This window comes from Oryctolagus cuniculus, chromosome 14, assembly GCF_964237555.1.
Source record: "Oryctolagus cuniculus chromosome 14, mOryCun1.1, whole genome shotgun sequence".
In the NCBI taxonomy this organism is placed as follows: Eukaryota; Metazoa; Chordata; class Mammalia; order Lagomorpha; family Leporidae; genus Oryctolagus; species Oryctolagus cuniculus.
The window spans coordinates 74,417,571-74,441,887 of NC_091445.1; the positions used below are offsets into that span (position 1 = coordinate 74,417,571).

A 24,317-nucleotide genomic window follows, 5' to 3' on the forward strand; every position below is an offset into this window, starting at 1 on the left:
TAACATTGATCTTTTATAATATAATTTGTTACAAAATCTTGGGAAAATTTTTTGCTTTTTCTAGGTGTATTGAGAGATCTACCAAAATTCATCCAGAAGTGCAAAAACCCTTTATTTCTCTTTATGACAAGTGTAAACTGTTAAGGTTAAGTGGGTGGGGCAACCGGAAGTAATTACTAAGGCCAGTGGCATTTTTGTGGTTTAATAAAGGCAGAAGCTAATTATTCAGTTTTTATTTAAGTGAAATGGTGCCAAAAAGGAGGTTCCTGCAGAGCAGCTGCACTTCTTCAGTGTTACCCTAATTTACCAAAGACACAACTGTCACAAACAAAACTTTTAAACTTGATATATAGCCACAAAAGTAAGGAGGCTTTTGTTTGGAGGGCATGCAGAAGAACTCCTTTATACAAATCAACAGGCAGATGACGGACAATGATGAAAATTTGATTCTTTGAAGTCATAATAGTCATTGAAATGTGTGAAATTCTGGTATTGAAAAGAGAGCGGCCAGCAAGACTCTAAATCCTGGGTGGTTGCAAGAAGCTTGCTGGGAGGTTTTTCTGCATTTTGACACCAACTTCCCATTGCTTGTTCCCTGCTTCCTTTGTTAAAAAAAAAAAAAAAAAAAAAAGTTGAATTCACACAAGATAAATGGGGACAGTTGATAACCGAATCATACAGTTTTTATATAGAAAACTAATATTTTATAATGGAAATTGGTATTTGGGGGAATAAAGTTCATCTACATATACTGGCATGTAATTTTTAAAATTCTTCCATTTAATTAGTTGATCTATTTCACAATTCTATCAAAATTTCAGTTATTCTAAAATTTAAAATTGTAGAAGAGATGATGCTGGAAGAGTAGAACTTTGGAATTATGATCCATTTTTATCAAGGCAAATTTTGATTAGAATGTCCTGTACTCTGAGAATTGTTTGCTTATATTACAGTTTTTTGAAATAGCATATTGTACTCAGGTTATATTTCTGAAATTATTAGTATAATGACATTGTTTAATTATAGGAATATAGGACTCATGCTTGACCCAACTGTTAAAAATTCCAAGGTGTCAACATTTGTAAATCTGTGTATATTATCTATAGGGTATTTTGCTTTATTGGAATTTACAGATGATTATTAAGTGCTAAGTCTTGTGGTCCTTTAGGTATCAGCTTGAAAGCTTCTCATATCTGATGTAACTTTTTTATAATCATTGAAAATTTATGAACTATTTATATTTTTTGTAAGTTGAGTCACAGGTAGCTCAGTGAGGACTTAACAAGGGAAAAAAGCATGAAGACACAAGTAGACTTCAAATAGGGCCTCATAGTTCCTTTCAAGTGTTACATTGTTTTAATGGAATCTTGGAGTGGGAGCTTTAGCCCATTGAAATGTCTCTTAAAGAACAGGTTCTTCTGTCACTAGCTGAAGCTGTGTGGATGAAATGATAACAATAGAGTGTCGTGATGCATTTTAAAAGTGTGAGAAATCAGTTTGTCTAGACTGAGAGTGTGCCTACAGGGACTAGGAATTTTAGAGCTTCTGTGCCCTTTAGGTGTCAAGTATGTGAGAGATGCCAAGCCTTTTTATTCTCTTTGGCAACAGCTGCAGTACCTTACATATCTCTTGCAGGCAAAAGTAGTGATTCTGTGTTGGGACAATTTGGGCTCCAAAATACAAACTCGATTGTTTAAATGATAACTTTAAGTTGGGGGAAAATATCAATAAACATTTGGTGTAATTTGAGAAGACAGAAGATAGGTAGGTAGTTCAAAACATTAAGAGCTTATTAGTAACATTTGTAGCCACTCATTTTGCAAATGTTTTCTATCCTAAAATCCATCTGTCCTTTTTCTTTATGTATTGCCCAAATCAAGAAATAATATTTGTTTTTTCAAAGCTTTACTGCTTTGAAAAATATTTTGGCATATAGGCATTGAATGTGGAAGTATATAACTGAAGTCCATTTCCTATATATCATCTTCCTGAGTTAACTAATATTAAGAATGTGTTTTATATAATTAATTTAAAGATGAGTCAAATAACTTATAGCCCTAGTTTTTATTAACTTAGTTCAAAATGTCAGGGTTGCTGTAGAAATTGGAAAAGATGTCCCATCCCATAATTCTGTGTTATACTGTTTGTTTATACCCTACTTCAAATATAGCTAAGAAAATATATTAAACTAAAGATATATAATATTAAATAACAAGCTAATTGACAGGTTGTAAATACTATAGAGAATTCAAGATGGAAGTAAACATTGAGGATTTTTAGGAGCAAATTCACTTCAAGCTCTTATGTAGAGGAATATACTTTAGAAAGTCATTAAATGTAATAACAAGATTATTTTTTTAAGTTGAACATGACAATTAAAAATTATCAACTAGAACTCAATATTCATACCTTTTAAAATTATATACCAATTGTACTCATTTTGTTTTTACTTTATCTTAGATATGAATAAACTTAAATGTAAGCACATATTATGGATATTTTGAAAATTCATGCATAGTTTTTCATAATTCACATTTTTTAGTCATAATTCACATTTTCATGAACTTTTTGAGAACTCCTCATATGTGTGGCTTTCAAATTTTTTTTGCACAGACTTGCCTTTATGTCAATTTTCCACAAACTTTTTGAAGTATCCTTGTATTTGTATAAATACTTATATGGATCATTTTGACAGTTTCTCTAGACAAGCTGTGGCAAAGTAAGCCACACCTAATTATTGATGCAGGTGGAAAGGTATTGTGTTAAGCAGAGGATTGGTTGCCAACTGAAATAACTTTAAAGAATTGTTGTTTTAATCTCGTGGGTAGAAAGACTAGTCATATCAGAAATGCACTTAGTATTTTCCTAGTACATATTGCAGCAATAAATATTTATGCTGATTCTTTGGTTCATAGCATTGAGAAACAGTCTTATTAAGTCTTTTGTTATGGTTAAATAAAAATTCACAAAATGGGTTAAATTGTTTAAAATATTTTTAAAAAGATTTTAATTTATGTATTTATTTGAGAGGTAGAGTTAGAGAGAGAGGGAGAGTCAGAGAGAGATGTCTTCCATCTGCTGGTTCACTCCCAAAATGGACACAACAACTTGAGCTGAGCCAATCTGAAGCCAGGAGCTTCTTCTAGGTCTCCCATGTTGGTGCAGGGGTCTCAGCAGTTGGGCCATCTTCTATTACTTTCCCAAGCCATAGCAGAGAGCTGGATCAGAAAAGGAGCAGCCAGGACACAAACCAGAGTCCATATAGGATGCTGGCACAACAGGCAGAGGCTTAGCCTATTACACCACAGCACCAGTCCTTGGGTTAAATTTTCTAAGCTTTAAGTTTGGTATAGTCATTTTCATGTTTTTTTGTTTGTTTTTGTTTTTGTTTTTGTTTTTTTCTCACGTGGTGCAGGGGCCCAAGGACCTGGGCCATCCTCTGCTGTTTTCCCAAGTGCACCAGCAGGGAGCTGGTTTGCAAGTGGAGCAGCTGAGACTTGAACTGGTGCTCATATGGTATGCCGGAGCTGCAGGCAGTGGCTTAATGCGCTATACCACAGCACCGGCCCCCATGCACTTTATTTTTAACCAGTTATTTAAAACTTACTTTAGTAAGTGAACAGTGATTTTACAATGCTTTGGAAGAGTCATATGTTTCACTCTACTATGATTTTATATCAGTGAAGTATTTTACCGTTACTAAATGGAAACTTAAATTCTGAATACTTTACTGTTTTGTATCCTGACTGCCTGTATGTTTTGATAAATATATCTAATTTTGGGACATGATTTTGTTCATTTGCCAATTGAGCTTTTGTTAATTGAACAAGTATAGAACAAGAGTTAAGAAAGTTATTGGATTTTTTTTTAAAGATTTTATTTATGTATTCGAAAGTCAGTTACATAGAGAAGGAGAGGCGGAGAGAGAGACACTGGTTCACTGGCTACAACGGCTGGTGCTGAGTCAGTCCGAAGCCAGGAGCTTCTTCCAGGTGTCCCACATGGGACTTGCTTTCCCAGGCCAAAGCAGAGAGCTGGATTGGAAGTGGAGCAGCCAGGACTTGAACCAGAGCCCATATGGGATGCCGGCACTGCAGGCAGTAGCTCAACCGCTATGCCACAGCGCCGGCCCCAAAAGTTATTTTCATTTCACATTTCTTCAAATATTGTGCAATTTTTTTTTTCGACAAGCAGAGTGGACAGTGAGAGAGAGACAGAAAGAAAGGTCTTCCTTTTTCCATTGGTTCACCCCCCAGTGGCCCCTGCGGCTGATCCGATGGCAGGAGCCAGGTGCTCTTGCTCCTGGTCTCCCATGCTGGTGCAGGGCCCAAGGACTTGGGCCATCCTCCGCTGCACTCCTGGGCCACAGCAGAGAGCTGGCCTGGAAGAGGAGCAACCGGAACAGAATCAAGCACCCTGACCGAGACTAGAACCTGGTGTGCCGGCACCGCAGGCGGAGGATTAGCCTAGTGAGCCACGGTGCCAGCCAATATTGTGCAATTTTTTTGGCTTGCTTTTGCAGAATAGATTTGATATCTTTCTCTCTTCAGTATGTTTCAGCAAAGATAAATTAAAATGCTAATAAATTATGTACGGAAATATTCATGTCTCCCTCAGAAAGGAAGCAGTTTGACACAGTAACTATCGGTAATACTTTGTTCTGCTTAAAATTTACTTATTGTACTACCTTTTAATGTTCCCTTATTATTTCTGCTCTGACTAGTTACACCTGCTAACAAAATAAGATCATATTGACTATAGTTCTTCTAGCAGACTCTGAAGAAATGTTTTGTTAGACAAAAAGGGCTAACATGTTTTATAACCCTTTTCTGTCTCCTTCCCTTCATTTTTTAAATTACCCCTTTCTGGCTATCCCTTTTAATGTCACCTTTCAGTTTCCAAAATAGCAGTTTTGGGAGCAGGCATTTAGCCTAGTGGTTTTGACATGCACACCAGATTACCTGGGTTCTAGTCCCAGCTCTTGCACCTGACTCCAGTTACCTGCCAGTGCAGGCTAGCCAAGGCAGTGGTGATGGCTTGAGCAATCAGGTCTCTGCCATTCGTGTGGTAGACCTCGGTTACATTCCTGTTTCCCAGCTTTTGACCCAAGCCCTGATCCAGCCTCAGCTGTTGCAAGCATTTTGATAGTGAATCAGGGGATGAGAGTCTCACTTTCTTTCTCTTCCTCTCAAATAATAATTATTTAAAAATTTTTTTTATTTGACAGCTAGAATTATAGACAGAGAGAGGGAAAGAGAGAGAAAGGTCTTCCTTCCGTTGGTTCACTCCCCAAATGGCTGCAATGGCCGGCGCTGGGCCAATCTGAAGCCAGGAGCCAGGTGCTTCTTCCTGGTCTCCCATGTGGGTGCAGGGGCCCAAGCACTTGGCCATCCTCCACTGCCCTACAGGCACAGCAGAGAGCTGGACTGGAAAAAGAACAACCGGAACTAGAATCCGGCGTCCATATGGGATGCCGGCGCCGCAGGTGGAGGATTAATCAAGTGAGCCACGGTGCCGGCCCCTCAAATAATAATTTAAAAAAAAAAAAAATTGCCGAGGAGCCAGCACTGTGGTATAGCAGGTAAAGCTGCTGCTTGCAGTGCCGGCATCCCATGTGCGTGCCAGTTTGAGTCCCGGCTGCTCCACTTCTGATCCAGCTCTCTGCTATGGACTGGGGAAGCAGTGGAAGATGACCCGAATCATTGAGCCCCTGCACCCATGTGGGAGACTGGAAGAAGCTCCTGGCTCTTGGTTTCAGATCAGGGCAGCTGTGACCGTTGTGGCTATCTGGGGAGTGAACCAGTGGATGGAAGACCTCTCTCTCTCTCTGTTTCTCTCTGCCTCTACTTCTCTCTCTGTGAAACTCTGACTTTCAAATAAATAATCTTTTAAAAAATAGCTGATTGATATGCTAAAATATCATGATAGTAATGAGATAACCAGTTTATAATACTTACCCAATTCATGAACAAACAGGGAACAACAAAGGTACATCAGTGAGTATGTAGCCTGCTTAAAACCTTTGTTCACTTATTTTTCTGTAGGATATCACAACTTTAACCGGTGTTCCAGAGGAACATATCAAAACTAGAAAAGTCCGGATTTTTGTTCCTGCTCGAAATAACATGCAGTCTGGAGTAAACAATACAAAGAAATGGAAGATGGAATTTGATACTAGGGAACGATGGGAAAATCCTTTGATGGGCTGGGCATCAACGTGAGTACTTTAGTTTGCCATGAATATTGTTTTCAGCTTTCTTTTGTGTGTTTAGAATTTTCTTTCAAATATATTGATTTCTTTTTAATGTATAGTTTATGACAGTATCAAGAAGTTTGTTGAAAAATAGAACTAAAAATAAGTTTATTTTGGTGCAGATTTTTTGAAATCCATGCATAGAGGGATCTTCAGGAAGTTCATGAGAAACACATTGTGAACAGATTATGCATAAATTTAAAAATTTTTTGCACCAAAATTAACTTGCCTTTAGTTCCATTTTTCATGCACTTTTTTTTTTTTAAAGATGTATTCATTTACTTAAAGGCAGAGTTAGAGGGAGAAACAGAGATCTTCCATCTGCTGGTTCATTCCTCAAATAGCTGCAACTTCCAGGGCTGGGCCAGGTCAAAGCCAAGAGTTCTGGAACTATATCTGTGTCTCATGTGGGTCGTAGGGGCCATGTACTTGAATCATGCTCTGCTGCCTTCCCAAGGCACCAGCTGGGAACTGAATCAAAAGTGGAACAGCCATATGTGATGCTGACATCACAGACAGTGGCCTTACCCATTATGCCACAACACAGGCTTGTCCATGCCCTTTTTGAAGTACCTTCATATTTTTTTAGACTAAGTATCACTACACTCAAAAGGTATTTATTGTATAAACATTAATATTATAAGCACTGTAAACATGATATCCAAACATTGAATAGTAGTATATGATAATAATAGTGTAGCGGTGTTAATAATTTAATGACAATTTAAAACTTATTTTTAAATTAAAATCAAATTTCTTTATAATATAGTTATATAGGACTTAGGTGAGTTTAGGGATTAGCTCATTTAAGGGAGACTTACAAGTTCCTAAGAACTTGTGATTAGAAATATTTTTCACTGCGCTGGAATAAATTCTTGTGGGGCCAGTGAAGTCAGTGACTTACATCTTCATAATGAGATAAGACCCAACTGTTAAATAGCAGGACTGCCTCAATTTAAATAAAAGAAGCTGCTATTAGAGAAAATAGTAGCCAGATGAAATAGAAAACTGTCATTCTTATTTAGATTCATAGGACATTTTAGGTGTCCAGACTCCAGTTGAAGGTAGTTACCAGTTTAAATTTTGTCTTGTTTTTAAAAAGTATGAAATTTATATCATTTCCAACCATCCTACTTTGGGGTTTGTTTTGTTTTTAAAGATATTTGTATTTGAAAGAATTACACAGAGAAAAAGAGACAGCTTCCATCTGCTGGTTCACTCCCCAAATGGCCACAATGGCTAAGGCTCGGCCAGGCCAATGCCAGGAATCAAGAGCTTCTTCTGGATCTCCTACATAGGTACAGGGGCTCAACCGTTTGAGTTTTCCCAGGCGCATTAGCAGGGAGCTGGATCAGAAGTGGAGCAGCCTGGTCTTGAACAAGTACCCATATGGGATGCTGTTGTCACAGGCAGTGGTGGTTTTACCCGTGATGCCACAGCGCTGGCCCTTATCTGGAAGTTTTTTTTAAAAAACGTGCCATGTTGTAATTTAAATATAATTATTTTATTAGCAAAATGATATAGGGTAGGTTTAAATTTTTTTAAAAATTTATTTGAAAGGCTGAGTTCAGAGAGAGAGGGAGAGACAGAGATCCTGCATCTGCTGGTTCACTCTATGAGTGGCTTCAACCAGATCTGGGCTAGACTGAAGCCCAAAGCTTCTTTTGGGTCTCCCATGTGGGTGGCAGGGGCCATCCTCTGCTGCCTTCCCAGGTGCATTAGCAGGGAGCTGGATGAGAAGGGAAGGCAGCCAGGATTTGAACTGGTGCTTATGTGGGATGCATGTGTCGCAGGCAGTAACTTAACTATGTCACAATACCAGACTCCTAAAATGTTTTGATATCCTTTAGGTTTTATGTTTCATGTACCAAATGAAGTCTTTTTATAAATTGCATGCTTCTAGAGATTGAAGGTCTTTATAAGAAAGAACTTTATCCATACTGATGATTAAACTGTTATAACATATGCGTCTATATCCTTGACTCATTGTAGTAGTGCATTTTCAGGTACTGCAGCAAGTCAGTGTTTGAGTATTTATGCCTTGTATAAATTGTTTCTAGGTAAAACACTTCATAAAAAAATATAAGTTTGGTGTGGAGGTGGAAAAGTAGTACAGTTTCTTCTCATCTATTGCAAGATTCATTGCTGATGAACCTGTATCAAAAAAGAAAATAACATGTACAAATTCATTTAATTTAGGTTTTATGTGACCCAGAGCCTTTGGAAATGACAACCCAAAGAAACAGGGAAACCAGTGTATTTTTATGCTTAGGTTTGATGGAAAGTGGGCATTTGTGCAGAATTGTGATGGGTCAATTTGGGTACGATCTGAGAGGAATAAGTTGGGGAAACTTAGCCAGTGGATTTTTCTGTCTATGTTCTTGCATCTTCAAGGATAAGGACACTCCTTTTCTTTACATATAGGACGAGTACCTCTAGAATGAGAATCTTCCTACCTACTTCAAAGGAAAGTCGGAGAATTCTATTATAATCTGCTTCAGGGGAAGGTCAGAGAGGTCTCCCCATTTCTGCTGTTTTCTCAAATGCCAAGGTGCCATATTTGGGGTGGCACATCCTGAATGCCATCAGTAGATTGCTTAAGTAAGTTTCACTTTGCTGTGGCTGCACCAAGGCTCACACAGTTATGATTACAGTGTTGTTTAGAAATAGTACAATTAATTTTTGAAATAGTAATTATTTAATACTTTGCTGCTTTAGGAGTAAAACAATAACTTCCTGTTTGGCATGAATATGGCAGTGCTGCTTTGGTTACATATTGATTGAAAATGATTGAAAAAATGATTGAAATAAGTTATATGACATATTTGGAAAAATACATTTTGAACAAAATTTTACCTCCCAAAGCAAAAAAAATATATTTTTGAAATGATAGGACTTGTCTATAATGGGTTTGACTGAGGCATTGTTTTAGAATTTTGAGTATTTGCCGGCACCACGGCTCACTAGGCTAATCCTCCGCCTGTAGCACTGGCACCTCGGGTTCTAGTCCCGGTTAGGGCGCCGGATTCTGTCCTGGTTGCTCCTCTTCCAGTCCAGCTCTCTGCTGTGGCCCGGGAGGGCAGTGGAGGATGGACCCTGCACCTGCATGGGAGACCAGGAGGAAGCACCTGGCCCCTGGCTTCAGATCGGCACAACACGCCGGCCACAACACGCCAGCTGTAGCGGCCACTTGGGGGGTGAACCAACGGAAAAAGGAAGACCTCTCTGTCTCTCTCTCTCTCACTGTCTAACTCTGCCTCTCAAAAAATAAAAATAAAAGAATTTTGAGTATTTAAGAAAACTTATATCTAATATTATATATAATATTAGTTATTACTTGAACATACTGGATTCTGACCTGTTGTAAAATATTTTAAACCATTTGTTGTAATCTTGGAATTATACCCTGAAGGTTTCTTGCAATTAGCTATAAATTTTAACTAAGAAATACACCTGTGTCCCAGATAAGTTAATGACTTCATTTTATTATTATATATCTAATATTAATAGGTGGAATATAGGAAAAATATTTGAAAACTGACTAAATAAGTCTATGTTGATTTGTAATAAAATTTTAATGGGAAAAAGAAAGTTAATAATATGTGAGTTTTTGCTATTGGTCAAAGGAATGACTTTTAGGCATGTTAAAGAGAAATGACTGGAGCCAGCTTTGTAGCATAGTAGCTTAAAGCCTCTGCCTGTAACACCTGCATCCTATAGGGCACCAGTTCGAGTCCTTGACTGCTATACTTCTTCTTCTTCTTCTTCTTCTTCTTCTTTTTTTTTTTTTTTTAACACAGGCAGAGTGGACAGTGAGAGAGAGAGAGAGAAAGGTCTTCCTTTTGCCGTTGGTTCACCCTCCAATGGCCGCCGCGGCCGGCGCACCGCGCCTATCCAAAGGCAGGAGGCAGGTGCTTCTCCTGGTCTCCCATGGGGTGCAGGGCCCAAGCACTTGGGCCATCCTCCACTGCACTCCCTGGCCACAGCAGAGAGCTGGCCTGGAAGCAGGGCAACCGGGACAGGATCCGGTGCCCCGACTGGGACTAGAACCTGGTGTGCCGGCGCCGCTAGGCAGAGGATTAGCCTTTTGAGCCGCAGCGCCAGCGACTGCTATAGTTCTGATCCAACTCCCTGCTAAAGTGCTTGGGAAAGTAGTGAAGTATGGCCCAAATGCTGGGCCGCCATACCCATGTGGGAGACCCATATGGAGTTCCAGGCTACTGACTGGTCTGACCCAGCCCTTGCTATTGTGGCCATTTGGGGGAATGACTGATAAATACATGATCTCATTCTCTGGACCAGCATTGTGGTGTGATGGGTTAAGCCACTCACCTGCAATGTCAGCATCCCGTGTGGGTGCCCATTTGAGCCTCAGCTGCTCCACTTCATATCCATCTCCCTGCTAATGTGACTGGGAAAGCAGTGGAAGATGGCCCAAATACTTGGGCCCCTGCACCCACATGGGAAATCTGGAAGAAGCTTTTGGTTCTTGGCTTTGGAGCAGCCCAGCTCTGGCTGTTGTGCCCATTTAAAGAATGAACCAGCAAATGAAAAATCTTTGTCTCTCCCTCTGTAATTCTGTCTTTCAAATAAATAAGTCTTTTGTATAGTCATTTCCCCTTTTTTTTTTTTTTTTAAAAAGCTATACCTAAAATATATTTGTTTCCAAATCCACAGAATTTCCCTAGTATAGAGGATCTGGGACTTAACTGTATTCATTTGTTCTGTTATACTATCTCTGGCTAGAATCTACAGTGTGGATGGAATGGCTTGGAGGACTTAACAGACACCTCACCATGATGATGTAGGCATGTCAGAGACTTAGATGTATGTAGCATAAGAAACACTACAAATGTAACACCTACAGAGAGAATCTGTGCATGCCTTTGGAGTGGTTTTTTTTTTTTTTTTGGTTTGACCAACTTACTATTAATACATAGATAGAAAAGGCTACTTCTTTGTGTAGTAAAAGGAGTGCTAATAGAAAAGGCAAGTTTTCATGATTTTTTTTTTATGATTTATTTATTTAAAAGTCAAGTCCCATCTTCTGCTGCTTTCCTATGAAACAGCAGAGAGCTGGATTGGAGGTGGAGCAGCCGGCAATTAAACCAGCACCCGTATGGGATGCCAGGGTGTTAGCCCACTGTGCCACAGCGCTGGCCCCCATGGTGGTTTTTTGCTAGAACTTTAAAAACATAAATGGTCTGCTATACATTTTTAGTGGAAAGAAGGAGGTGTTATCATTGTGAAATGAGCTTTATGACTGTCAACATGGTTTTAAAAAATATATTGAATAAATTATTAGTACCTCCTTAGCATTTTTTTTAAAAGCTTACATTTGTTCACATGTAGGATTTTGGGATAAACATGCTTGATCTTTGTTTTTAAATTTTTTTTTTTTATTTGACAGGTAGAGTTATACACAGAGAGAAAGGTCTTCCTTCCATTGGTTTACTCCCCAAATGGCCTCTACAGCCGGCGCTGCGCCGATCCGAAGCCAGGAGCCAGGTGCTTCTTCCTGGTCTCCCATGCAGGTGCAGGGGCCCAAGTACTTGGGCCATCCTCCACTGCCCTCCCGGGCCATAGCAGAGAGCTGGACTGGAAGAGGGGCAACCAGGAATAGAAACCGGTGCCCATATGGGATGCCAGATCCGCAGGCGGAGGATTTAACCTAGTGAGCCACAGCGCTGGCCCCTGTTTTTAAATTTTACACGAAAGTTGTGATACTTTTGGTTTTATTTTAATGTTTTAGTTGAGAGACAGAGCTTCCATCTGTAGTTCACTCCCCAAATACTGCAGTGGCTGAGGTTAGGCCATGTAATTCAATATGGGATCCAGGCATCCTAACTGCTATCTTAGTCACTAGGCCAAATACCAATTATTATATTTGGAAGCCGGCAGTTGGTTTGATACCTGGCATTACTTCATGACTCCAGCTTCCTGCTAACGCAAACCCTGAGAGGCCAAGGTGAAAGCTTAAGTAATTAGGTTCCTGGCACCCATACAGGAGACCTGAATTGAGTTCCTGGCTCTCAGTTTCTACCCCAGCCCAGTCCTGGCCATTGTGGGCATTTGGGGAGCATTCTTCATGTTTTTTAAAAATGTGTATTTTCTGGGCCTGCTCTGTGGTGTAGAAGATTAAGCTTCCGCCTGCAGTGACAGCATTCCAGGTTCAAGTCCCTGCTTTTCCACTTCTGATCAAAAGGAATAAACCCTGACTGACTTTGTATCTCCTTTGGTAAAATGTGATGATTTTCTTACTATGCATTTTTCTAATTTGTTAAAATTCTTCTTACTTTGTTTTTTTTGACAGGCAGAGTTAGTGAGAGAGAGCCAGAGAGAAAGGTCTTCCTTTTCTGTTGCTTCACCCCCCAAATGGCCGCTAGGGAGCCAGGTGCTTCCTTCTGCTCTCTCATGCGGGTGCAGGGCCCAAGGACCTGGGCCATCCTCCACTGCCTTCCCGGGCCACAGCACACAGCTGGACTGGAAGAGGAGCAACCGGGACTAGAACCCAGGGTGCCGGCGCCACAGGCGGAGAATTAGCCAAGTGAGCCTTGGCGCCGGCCCTTACTTTATCCAAAATAGCAATTAAAAACTAAAGTTAATTTTGCTTATGATCTTCCTTATACTGTCACTAGTTCCCCTGACTTTTGAAGGGCTTCATTTTTGGAGGCAGATTGTTTTCTCTTTAAATAGTTAATTATTTTTTCTTGCTTTATTTCATTGACTAGAATTTGCGGACTGTTGAATATTAACAGTAATAGCCAATATCCTTATTTCCTTTAATAAGGAAACTAGCTATTTGTCCATTCATTTCTTTGAGTGAGAGACAGACTGAGTTCCTGACTGCTGGATCATTCCTAAATGTCTTCAATGTCAGGGAGTGGATTGGCCCAAAGCCAGGAGCCAGGAACTCAATCCAGGTCTCCCATGGAGGTGGCAGGAACCCAATTACTTGAGCTGTCAACACTGACTCCCAGTGATCTGCATTAGCAGAATGGTCGAGTCAGGAACAGTGGCAGGCTTCGAATCCAGGCACTCCAGTATGGAACTTGTACATTTTTTTTGAAGCTTTATTTATTTAAAAGTCAGAGTTAGAGAAAGAGGGAAAGAAACGCAGAGGGAGCTTCTGTCTGCTGGTTCACTTCCCAGATGCCTACAACTGCCAGGGCTGGGCCAGGCTGAAGCCAGGAGCTGGGCTCTTCTTCCAAGTCTCCCACATGGGTGGCAAGAGCCCAAATACTTGAGCCATCTTCTGCTGCTTTTTCTAGGCCATTAGCAGGGAGCTGGATGGGAAGTGAATTAGCCAGTACATGAACTGGTACCCACGTGGGCTGCTGGCATTGCAGGCTGTGGCCTTACCCAGTATGCTGGCCCTGGAACTTGTACATGTTTAACCACTGGCCCACATGCCTGTCATGTCTTTCCTTCTTTATTAGAATTGTTTCTGGTGTAATAAAATGGACAAAGTTTTTTCCTAATTTTGACTTACCAATAATGTTTTTTAAAACATTTAAAGGTATTTTTTAAATGCTTTTCCCACATCTGTTTAAGGGTATTTTCTCCTTTAATCTGTGAACATGTAATGAATTTAAATATATCCTTTGATCTAATTAGGTATTTTTGAACGGGGCATGAACTTACACCTTTTAAGTATACTACTTGATTTATTAATATGCATTTAAAATTTCTGTATTTAATCAGTCTGGTATTAGTCTGGGGAGATTTGTTTTGTGTGTGTGTACTTAGGCCATCCGCAACTGCTTTCCCAGGCCATAGCAGAGAGCTGGATTGGAAGAGGAGTAGCCAGGACACGAACCAGCGCCCATATGGGATGTGGGCACCTCAGGTGGAGGCTTAGCCTACTAGGCAACAGCACTGGCCCTAGCAACATATGGTGCTAGTGTTTGTAATTGCCTGATGCTCTGACATTCCTTATTTCAGGAATATTTCTATTTTATTATCAAAGAGAGATGGAAACACACTCACATACTTCCATCACTTACTTTTCTTGCTTTCCCTCTCTCTGTCAGTTCATTCCCCAAATGCCTTCAGTGGTGGGGCCAAGCCAGAGCCAGAAGCCCAGAACTCAATTTAAGTCTTCCACATGGGAGGCAGAAACCTAACTACTTGAGTCATCACCGCTGTCTCCTAGGGTCTGCCTTAGCAGGAAGCTGGAATTGGGAACTGAAACCAGGACTCAAACCCAGGTCCAGTGTATCTTTGTTAAGCCATACGCATTTAAAAAATATTTCTGAAGGGATGGCAACAAAACTATTCATTAAAATACTGATTTTAGACTTTTTGTCCTCTATTTTCTTTATAATATATCTCTGTATCTTACCCTATTCTATTTGTAGAAAGTTGAGTTTCTAACCTCTAAATTGTGCCTGTCAAAGTAATAGCATTCAGGGCTACATATAACAACTAATATTACTTATGCTGAAAAAAATAAGCTAAGCCTTAGTTTTATTTATTTTATTTGAAAGGCAGAGTTGCAGAGAGAGAAAGGTCTTCCATCTGCTGAGTCACTCCCCAGATTTCCTCAACGGCTGGAGCTGTGACAATCTGAAGCCAGAAGCTTCTTCTGGGTCTCCCACATGGGTGCAGGGCCCCAAGGACTTGGGCCATCTTCCACTGCTTTCCCAAGCCATAGCAGAGAGCTGGATCAGAAGTGGAACAGCTGGGTCTCGACCTGTATGGGACGCCAGCGCTGCATTATCCGCTATGCCTCCGCATTGGCCCCCTCTATGCTTTTCAAATAAACAAACCAAAAAAGTATTTCTATGTTTTAAAATAGGTATCTTGGGAGTGGAGGGGAGCATTGTGATACAGCAGGGTAAGCCATCCCTTGTGATGACAGCATCCCATACACGTGCATTCCTGGCTGCTCCACTTCCTATTCAGCTCCCTGCTAATGGTCTGGGAAGGTAGAAGATGTCCTGAGTACTTGGACCCCTGCCACTCATGTAGGAGAAGTAGATGGAGTTCCAGGCCTCTGACTTTGGCCTGGTCCAGCCCCAGCCATTGGAGCTATGTGGAAGTAAACCAGCAGATGCAAGATCTCTCTCCTCCTTCTTCTCCCTCCCCGTGTATAACCCTGTATTTTAATTGAAGAAATAAACCTTTTTTTAAAAAAAAATCTTAGGTGGAAAAAAATCTAAAAATTAGACTTGGGATATGAACATTTTTACGTGGTTAAGGTGCTCCTTGAAACACCTGCTTCTCAAATTGGAGTGCCTGGATTTGAGGCCCAGCTCGAGTCTCCATTCCAGTTTACTGGTAATGCACATCTTGTGAGGTGGTGAGTAATGGCTTAAGTACTTGGGACCCTGCCACTCACATGGAAAAGTGGATTGAGTTCCTGGCTCTGGGCTCAGCCCTGTATGTTCCAAGTGTTTAGGAAGCAAACCAGTGGATGGAAGATCTTTTCTTCTGTCTCTGTGTCTCTGCCTTGAAAATAAAATGAAAAAAATAAATAAATAAAAAAAATTTTTTAGATCATACTTGAAATAGAGCAAACACTATATTATTTGGCAAGCCAAATATGGCTTTAAAAAAAAAAATGGGGGCCCGCACTGTGGTGCTGCAGGTTAAAGCCCTGGCCTGAAGAGCCAGTATCCCATATGGGCGCCAGTTCAAGTCCTGGCTGCTCCTCTTCTAATCTAGCTCCCTGCTATGGCCTGTCTTAGGCCCCTGCACCCATGTGGGAGACCTGGAAGAAGGTCTTGGCTCCTGGCTTTGGATCGGCTCAGCTCCAGCCATTGTGGTCACCTGGGGAGTGAACCAGCGGATGGAAGACCTCTCTCTCTCTGTCTCTCCCTCTCATTGTCTGTAACTTTACCTCTCAAATAAGTATCTTTTAAAAAAAATCTTTATTGAAATATAACATTCAGAAAAATATACAGATCAGAAGTATACAGGTCCCTAAATTTTTACAACCTGAACCTACCCATGTGACTGATAGTACCAAGACTGAGAAACAGAGAATTTCCAGTACTTCAGAAGTCCCCTTTTGGGGCCAGCATTGTGGTCCAGGGGTTAATCCATCACCTGCAATGCTGGCATCCATTATGGGGGCCAGTTCAAGTCCCAGATGCTCCACCTCTGACTCAATTCCCTGCTAATATATATACCTGGGAAAGTAACAGAAGATGGCCCAAGTGCTTGGGCCACTGCCCCTGACATGAGAAACCCAGATGGAATTCTAGGCTCCTGGCTTCAGCTTGGCTCAGCAATTGGAAGCTCTCTTTTTTCCCCTCTGTCTGCCTTTCAAAGCAATCAATCAATCTTTTTTAAAATAATAATAATAATAATAAAGTACCCATCACATCCCATGTTCCTTTCTAAAAGGTAACCACTATCGTGAGTTGTAATAACATAGATTAGCTTACCTAATTTTCTACTTAAGAGAATCAATCTTTTATGTTCTCTTCTGTGACTAGCTTTTTTGTTTATGTTTGTGAGAATTGTCCACTACTTACTGATGAGCATTTGTATAGCTTTCAGTTGGGATTATTATGTATAATATTAAAGTGAAGAATTTTGTACATACCTTTTGTCTAATTTTGTCACTTCCTATTATACTATTGTGAAACATTTGTCATCAGTTAATCAAAAACAATTTATTTGAAGTGTTAAAAATCTATTAATTCTCTGCTTACTTATGCTTCTCAAGTTGCTGACAGTAGCAATGAGATTACTGTAGAGGGTTGATTTTATGCTGTGTTGGGGTAGGTACATTTCAGCTTTACCCCTAGTCTTATTTCTGGAACATAGTATCAAAAATAAAATGGCATGGTCTTTCTGAGTGTTGCTTAAAAAAAAAAAAAAAAAAAAACACAGATTCAGTCTCCCATGTAGCATAGACTTTCTGAAATCTGTTCACTTCTTTCAGCCTTCACAGTTATAGTGTTAGAGCCTTCCCAGTTCATGTGCAGTTTAAAAGTTCCCCGCTCTTTGTGTTCTTCCTTTTCACTATTATTTCCCCTAAATTTGCAGCTCCTCTGATAGTCCTGCACTCTATCCCCAGACTTCTTGTGCTGAGAAGACTATGCTTTCTTCTTGAGTTCCTCTTGCTGTCTGGGCAAGAAAATACCTTTAGGAGAAAAAAATAAATATAATCCAGTCTGGTTCCTTTTTTTTTTTTTTTTTTTTAAAGCATTGAATTCTCTCCTTATTTTCCTGCCTTTAGCTACTTTCTGGTCTTCTTAAAATGTCTTTTTGCCTTTTCCAGAGTTTATAATTATTATTCATGTAATTGTTAGCCTGTTATATCTGATATAAGCAATTCTTTCATTACCTCAGTTGGAACCCAAGTAACTGAGAATTGAGCAAATGAAGTCTAGAAATAAAAGCACAAATTATATTTAGTGGAGATTGAAAGAGAAATTACACATAATTGGAAGAGCATAGGGTATGAAAGTCTTGATGGAAAAGGTGAACCATGAGGGATGGTAGGGATAGACTACTATATGTAGAGATAGTGGGAGAGATTCTAAGTGGAAGGAACAAATTGAATTAATAGGAAAGTACAGGATGCATTTAGAGGAATAGTTAACAATCTGATTTGACCAATTGGTTACTTGGGAAATTACTTAAGGCTAGAGAAGGCCAGGCAATTGGTACAGTGGTTAAGACACTGCTTGGAATTCTCACATCCCATACTGGAATGCCTTGGTTCAAGTTCCACCTCCCCTCCCATGCCATCTTCCTGTTAATGTTCACCCTGAGAGGCAGCAGGTGGTGACTCAAGTAATTGAGTCCCCTCTTCCCATGTGGGAGACCCAGATTGAGTTCCTAACTTCTGGCTTTCACCTGGCCCCACCTTGGCCATTGCAGGCACTTGGGTAGCAGACCAGCAGATTGGAGACCTCTATCTCCCTCTCTTTCCCTTCCCTTTGTTTCTCTACTTTTCAAATAATTAAAAAAAAAAAAAAAAAAAAAAGGCTAGAAACTTTTTGAAGTTTTTGAGTTGAGCAGTGTGTTTAGGAATTGAACTTCAGGAAAATTAATCTGGAAGCTTGGTGAAGAGTGGATTGGAATCAGGAAAGCATGCAGATTAGTGGGGAGGGCATTATAGTAGTTCAGGAAAGAGAGTGTAAACTGGTGGTGGCAATATTCCTAGGAAACAGCTAGAAAATATAGGAGGAGGAGGAGAATGGAAGAATGGGAAGAGTGATTGGAAGAACGGTGGCGTTGGTATCTTTGCAGTTGGAAATCTCTCATATTTAACACCAAAAAAGAAAATATTATAATGACTTTATTTTCTAAACATCTTTTTTACAGGGCCGATCCCTTGTCCAACATGGTTCTAACCTTCAGTGCTAAAGAAGATGCGGTTGCCTTTGCAGAAAAAAATGGTATGTTTGGTGGTCTGTTTTGATTTCAACATCATCAACATATGATTTCATTTTCTTCACTTTAATTAAAGTCATCCAAGGATACAGATTTTCTTTTGCAAGGAAGCTTTCAATAAATCTAATCAAGTGATTGTTAGGCTTCGTTTCATCAGAATGCTCACCTTTCAAAAAAGGCAACATAAAATGGAATGCTTATGTAATATTAAAAAAAACTATTTAATTTGAAAGGCAAGGAATAAAAACTCCCTAACACATTTCTTGCTTATGAATGCCTCTGCGAATTTTTTACATAAGATTATTTAAATTCTAAGCCAAGGTAGTTTATTTCAGTTTTGACACCTCTGTTTATTAAGCTCTGTCTTACTTTGAGCCAAAAATCTAATTCCTATTAGTCCATCTCTTCAGTTTCTTGAAAATTGTTATCATAATCCTCTAAAATTTCCTTTATGCTTACATATCTGCTTTTCTAGATATGGTAGGCCTAATATTAAGCATAATGGTAACTGTATAATTATATTAGTGCATCCTAAGTGTGTATTATGGTCCTTTAAAGTTTGTGGAAAATTGAATTAAAGGAGGCAAGTTTATTTTGGTGCAAAAATTTTTGAAATCTACGCATCTCAACACATTTTTATGAACTTTTTAAAAGATCATTTGTATGCATGGATTTAAATATTTTCAATAATTTACCTTTTATTTCATTTTGCTAAAACTTTATTTTTTAAGATTTATTTATTTATTTATTTATTTGAAGTGCTGAATTACAGACAGGGAGAAGCAGAGAGAGAGATCTTCCATCTGCTGGTTTACTCACTAGATGGCCGCAATGGCCAGGGCTATGCTAGGCTGAAGCCAGGTGAGCTTCTTCCAGGTCTCCCATGTGGGTACAGGGGCCCAAGCACCTGGGCCATCTTCTGCTGCTTGAAAGTAGAGCAGCCAGAACTGGAACCCATGCCCATATAGGACACTGGTGCTACAGGCAGCGGCTTGATCACTACACAATAGCACCAGCCCCCTCACTCATTGGTTTTGGAACAGCCACCTTCCATCATTGGTTTGTGTTGATCTTACTATCAATACAAATGCAAAATGTCATTTTGCATATCATTTGCTACTATTAAGCTAACATAGGGTAGTGAAAAGAGGCTTGAAATCAGACTAGTCTGGATTCTAATCCTTGCTGTATCACTAGGAAGCTATATTACTCTGGATTAATTTCATAATGGACCAAGTGCCCATGTTTCAACTGTGAAGAAACATGTTATGAAGTGGGAATACATGTTACAATGCCCGACACATAATAATCCTTAACTGTTAGTTTTGATATTCATAATCTTGGGGCCTGCGATGTGGCATACTGGGTAAAGCCGCCACCTGCAATGCCAGCATCCCCTATGGGCGCTGGTTTGAGTGCCAGCTGCTCCACATCCAGTCCAGCTCCCTGCTGATGCCCCTGAGAAAGCAGAAGATGCCCCAAGTGTTTGAGCCCCTGCACCCACATGGGAGGCCTGGAAGGAGCTCCAGGCTCCTGGCTTCAGCCTGGCCCAGCCCTGGTCATTGCACCTATCTGGGGAGTGAACCAGAAGAAGGCAGATCAAGCTCTCTCTTTCTCTCCCTCTCTGTAAGTCTGCCTTTCAAATAAATAAATAAATAAAAATGAAATTCAGATTCCTACCATCTGGTATTGCTATTGTTATCTCCCTGAGATTTAACTGCATCACTGTATATTTGTACTCAGTTCATTCTATTTGATAAAACATGTTAGAAAATCTCCCAAATTTAACACAGAAGTAGATATTCAAGATCTAGTTGGTCAAAATGAATTTAATTTAACCATCTATTTGAATGATTTGGCTAATGGTTGTTTAAGTACATTGTTATAATGAGGCAGTATAGAAATGCAAAAGATTATTAGTATTATATAACATATTTGACATATAAATGTGAAATCATCATATAGGTTGCTATTTCCCCTCCCCCTCCAATTAGTATATAGCTTATAATTAAAAGTCAGAGGCCAGACTACATGGGTTTGAATCCATGTTGACTATGAGTTTATTAATGTATAAGTTATCTTCAGAAAGTTAATGGAAAATGTGTATTATGAAAAAGCTTTCAGGGCCAGTGCTGTGGTGTAGCAGGTAAAGCCGCTGCCTGCAGTACCAGCATCCCATATGGGCGCCGGTTCGAGTCCCGGCTGCTCCACTTCCAATCCAGCTCTTGACTATGGCCTGGGAAAGCAGTAGAAGATGGCCCAAGTCTTTGGGCCCCTGCACTCATATGGGAGACCTGGAAGAAACTCCTGGCTCCTGGCTTCGGGACGGCCAGCAGCTCCAGCTGTTGGGGCCATTTGGGGAGTGAACCAGAGGATGGAAGACCTCTCTCTCTTTGCTTCTCCTCTTCTCTCTGTGTAACTGTAACTTTCAAGTAAAATAAATAAATCTTAAAAAATTTGAAAATCCAGACATAGCTTTTTCTTTTCTTTTTTTAATGTTTTTAGAGATTTGTTTATTTATTTGAAAGGTAGAGTTACAGAGAGGGAGAGGCGGAGGTGGAGGCAGAGGCAGAGAGAGAAGTCTTCCATCTGCTGTTTCACTCTCCAAGTGGTGGCAACAGCCAGTGCTGGGCCAGACCAAAAGCCAAGAGCCAGGAGCTTTATTTGGATATTCCACATGGTGACAGGGGTCCAAGCAGTTGGTCCATCTTCTACTGCTTTCCTAGACACTTTAGCAAGGAGCTGGATTGGAAGAGGAAGAGCCAGGACTTGAACCAGCACCCATATGGGATGCCAGTGCTTACAGGGGACAGCTCTACCAGCTATACTACAGCTCCAGCCTCTTGAAAAAAATTTTTTGGCATCAAAATAAATCCCTACTAACTTGTTACAACATATCTGAAAAGGATTAGTTTCAGGCACAAAGAAGGATGGTAAGACATTAGTTTAAGAAGAGTTCCTATCAGAGCAGTTTGAATTCTGCTAAAATTGGAGTGAGAACAAACATCAAATTTATGGTAAAGCATGGGTGAAAGAATGGAACAATCATGATGCTTTTCATAATGCTAATAGTGACAGTGCCTCCCCCCATCAGAAGTTTACAAATGGATGACTCATTTTAAGAAAGGATGAGACAATGTGAAGATGAATTTGTGGGGGGAAAAATTCTTTTCATGCTCTAATTGAAAAGGACCAACGATTAACAGCAGAAACAAAATAGTCAACACCACAGACACCTTAATTGGTTCAGTTTACAAAACTATGACTAAAGTAGACAAACTTTTACTGGTTGGTACCAAAACTGTTGTGCTTGGATCAGCTGCAGTCAAGAGCAGAACTTTCAGTGGAAATTTTAAATAAGTGGGATCAAGATGCTGAAGCATTTCTTCCAAGATTTGTAATAAGAATGAAACACGACTTTACCAGTATGATCCTGAAGACAAAGCACAATCAAAGCAATGGTTATTAGGGAGTGGAAGTGGGCCAGTCAAGAGCAAGGGGTCATAACAACAGTTTTTGGTGGGATGCTGAAGGCATTTTGCTTGTTGACTTTCTGGAGAGGCAAAGAATGATAATATCTGCTCATTAGGAGAGTGTTTTGAGAAAGTTAGCCAAAGCTTTAGTAGAAACATGCCTGTAAAAGCTTCACTAGAGTGTCCTTCTCTACCATGATAATGTTCTTTCTTCTTATAAAACAAGGGGAATTTTGTGAATTTCAGTGCTAACTCTTTAGGCACGCCCTTTACAGGTCTGATTGGGCTCTTTGTTTCCTAATCTTTCAAAATCTTTAAGGGGCACCAATTTTTGTTCAGTTAACAAAGACTGCATTGACGTGGGTAAATTCCCAGGACCCTCAATTCCATAGAATTGAACTAAATGGCCAGTATCACCACTTACAAAAGTGTCTTGAACTTGATGAAGTTTATGCTGAGAAATAGTTTTTATATTTTTTAATTTATTCTTTCTATTTGAAAGGGTGACAGAGAGGGAAATATCTTCCATTCCACTGCTTCACTGCCCAAATGCCCATAAGTGCTAGACCAGGTTAAAAGTCAGGAGCCCTGAATGCCATCCAATCTCCCATGTTAGATAGCAGGGATTTAACCACTTGAGCCATCATCTGCTACCTCTCAGAATCCTATTAGCAGGAAACTGAGTTGGAAACAAGAATAGCTGGGACTTCAACCAAGCACTGCGATACGGGATTCAGCAGTTCTATGGGACATCTTAACCTGCTGTACCACAAGCCCACTTCTCAAACACACACCCTTTTTTAAAAAATTTTTTACTTTAAATTCCATTTTTCCATGAATACCCGGAAGTAACCTATTTCTGATGAGAACTGCTGTGAGGATTACATGAAGTAATAAAAGCAAAATCTGATACACAGTATATAATTTCATATAAATGTAACCCATAATTAGTAATAGACTTCTAGAAACTTTTTGGTAAAAAAGCTTAAGTACAATTCCTTATTAACACTTTCTTGCTAGATTCCAAATTTCTTAGTCGTGTAATTAGTCTTAAATCAGTCATAGTCATTAAAATAATATCTAAGGGGCCAGTGCTGTGGCACAGCCGGTTCTAGTCCTGGTGGCTCCTCTGTGGCCTGGGAAAACAGTAGAAGATGACCCAAGCACTTGGACCCTTGCACCTGCATGGGAGACCCAGAAGAAACTCTTGGCTTCTGGCTTCGGATCAGCCCAGCTGCAGCCGTTGCAGCAATTTGGGGAGTGAACCAGCAGATGGAAGACCTTTCTCTCTGTCTCTCCCTCTCACTGTCTGTAACTCTACCTCTCAAATAAATAAAATCTTTTAAAAAAGTATTTTGATTTAAACTAACATTATCAAAATATTAATTTTTTACAACTATAACATAGTTCTCAAAAATAGTTGCTAATGTTTCCCATCTTTTCAGCCTACTGTATTTGATGTCTGACACCTTGAAAATTATTCATTTGATGTCTGTAACAAGTTTAATAACAGGAAATCTAATTGAACTGTTAAGTCCTTGGATAATCTCACTCTAAGTAGTCAGGATTGCATGACTACAGTTGCCATGTGAGTTGCAGGGTGTGAACTAACCACTGCTGTCATTGGAATCTGTTGCCTTTCCAATATCGCTGTCTCCCAGAGAAACAACATTAAGTAACATTATCAAAATATGTAGAAGATATAACTTGAAAAAGCTTAGTGAATAGTAACTTTTAAAACTATAGACTAACAGTGGATCAGGAATTTTAACCTATGATACAGCAGCAACTCTAATTTGATCATTACTTTGTCCTTCAGTACCTAGCACAAAATCTGATGTGTAATGAAGAGTCATTATCTGGTGAAATTAATGACTTTCTAAAATATAATTGTCTACTCAAGAATTTGAAGCCATTCTGATCTACTGATGAAGTCCTCAATGATTATTCCTTTCTTGAATTCACTATGGTACTTGTGTAATCTGTTTATTTAACTTTTAGCTATATAATATTTTAAATAGATCAGTCCTAGTTCTTCTGCTATGGTGGTGGTAGGGAAATTTAAATAAATGCCATTGAAGTGTTGAGAATCAAAGGGTAGGGGATCTTTTCCAAATTTCACAACATTTCCTTCTCTCCCCCTACCCCCACATTCTGATCCCTTCTTGGTTAGTTAAAACTGGTGAAGGACATAGAAATAGACCCACCCTCTCTCTCCATACCTAACATCATTT

The 24,317-nt window shown here is 39.7% G+C and overlaps 1 protein-coding gene across 1 annotated transcript in view; it reads left to right on the forward strand.

Moving 5' to 3' along the window:
* NDUFS4 (NADH:ubiquinone oxidoreductase subunit S4) overlaps nt 1-24,317 on the forward strand; it is a 113,214-nt gene that overhangs the window by 67,536 nt on the left and 21,361 nt on the right. The window contains exons 4-5 of the mRNA XM_008262198.3: nt 6,045-6,217; nt 18,542-18,615. Of these exons, the coding sequence (XP_008260420.2) occupies nt 6,045-6,217; nt 18,542-18,615 (247 nt within the window). The remainder of the gene's footprint in view (nt 1-6,044; nt 6,218-18,541; nt 18,616-24,317) is intronic.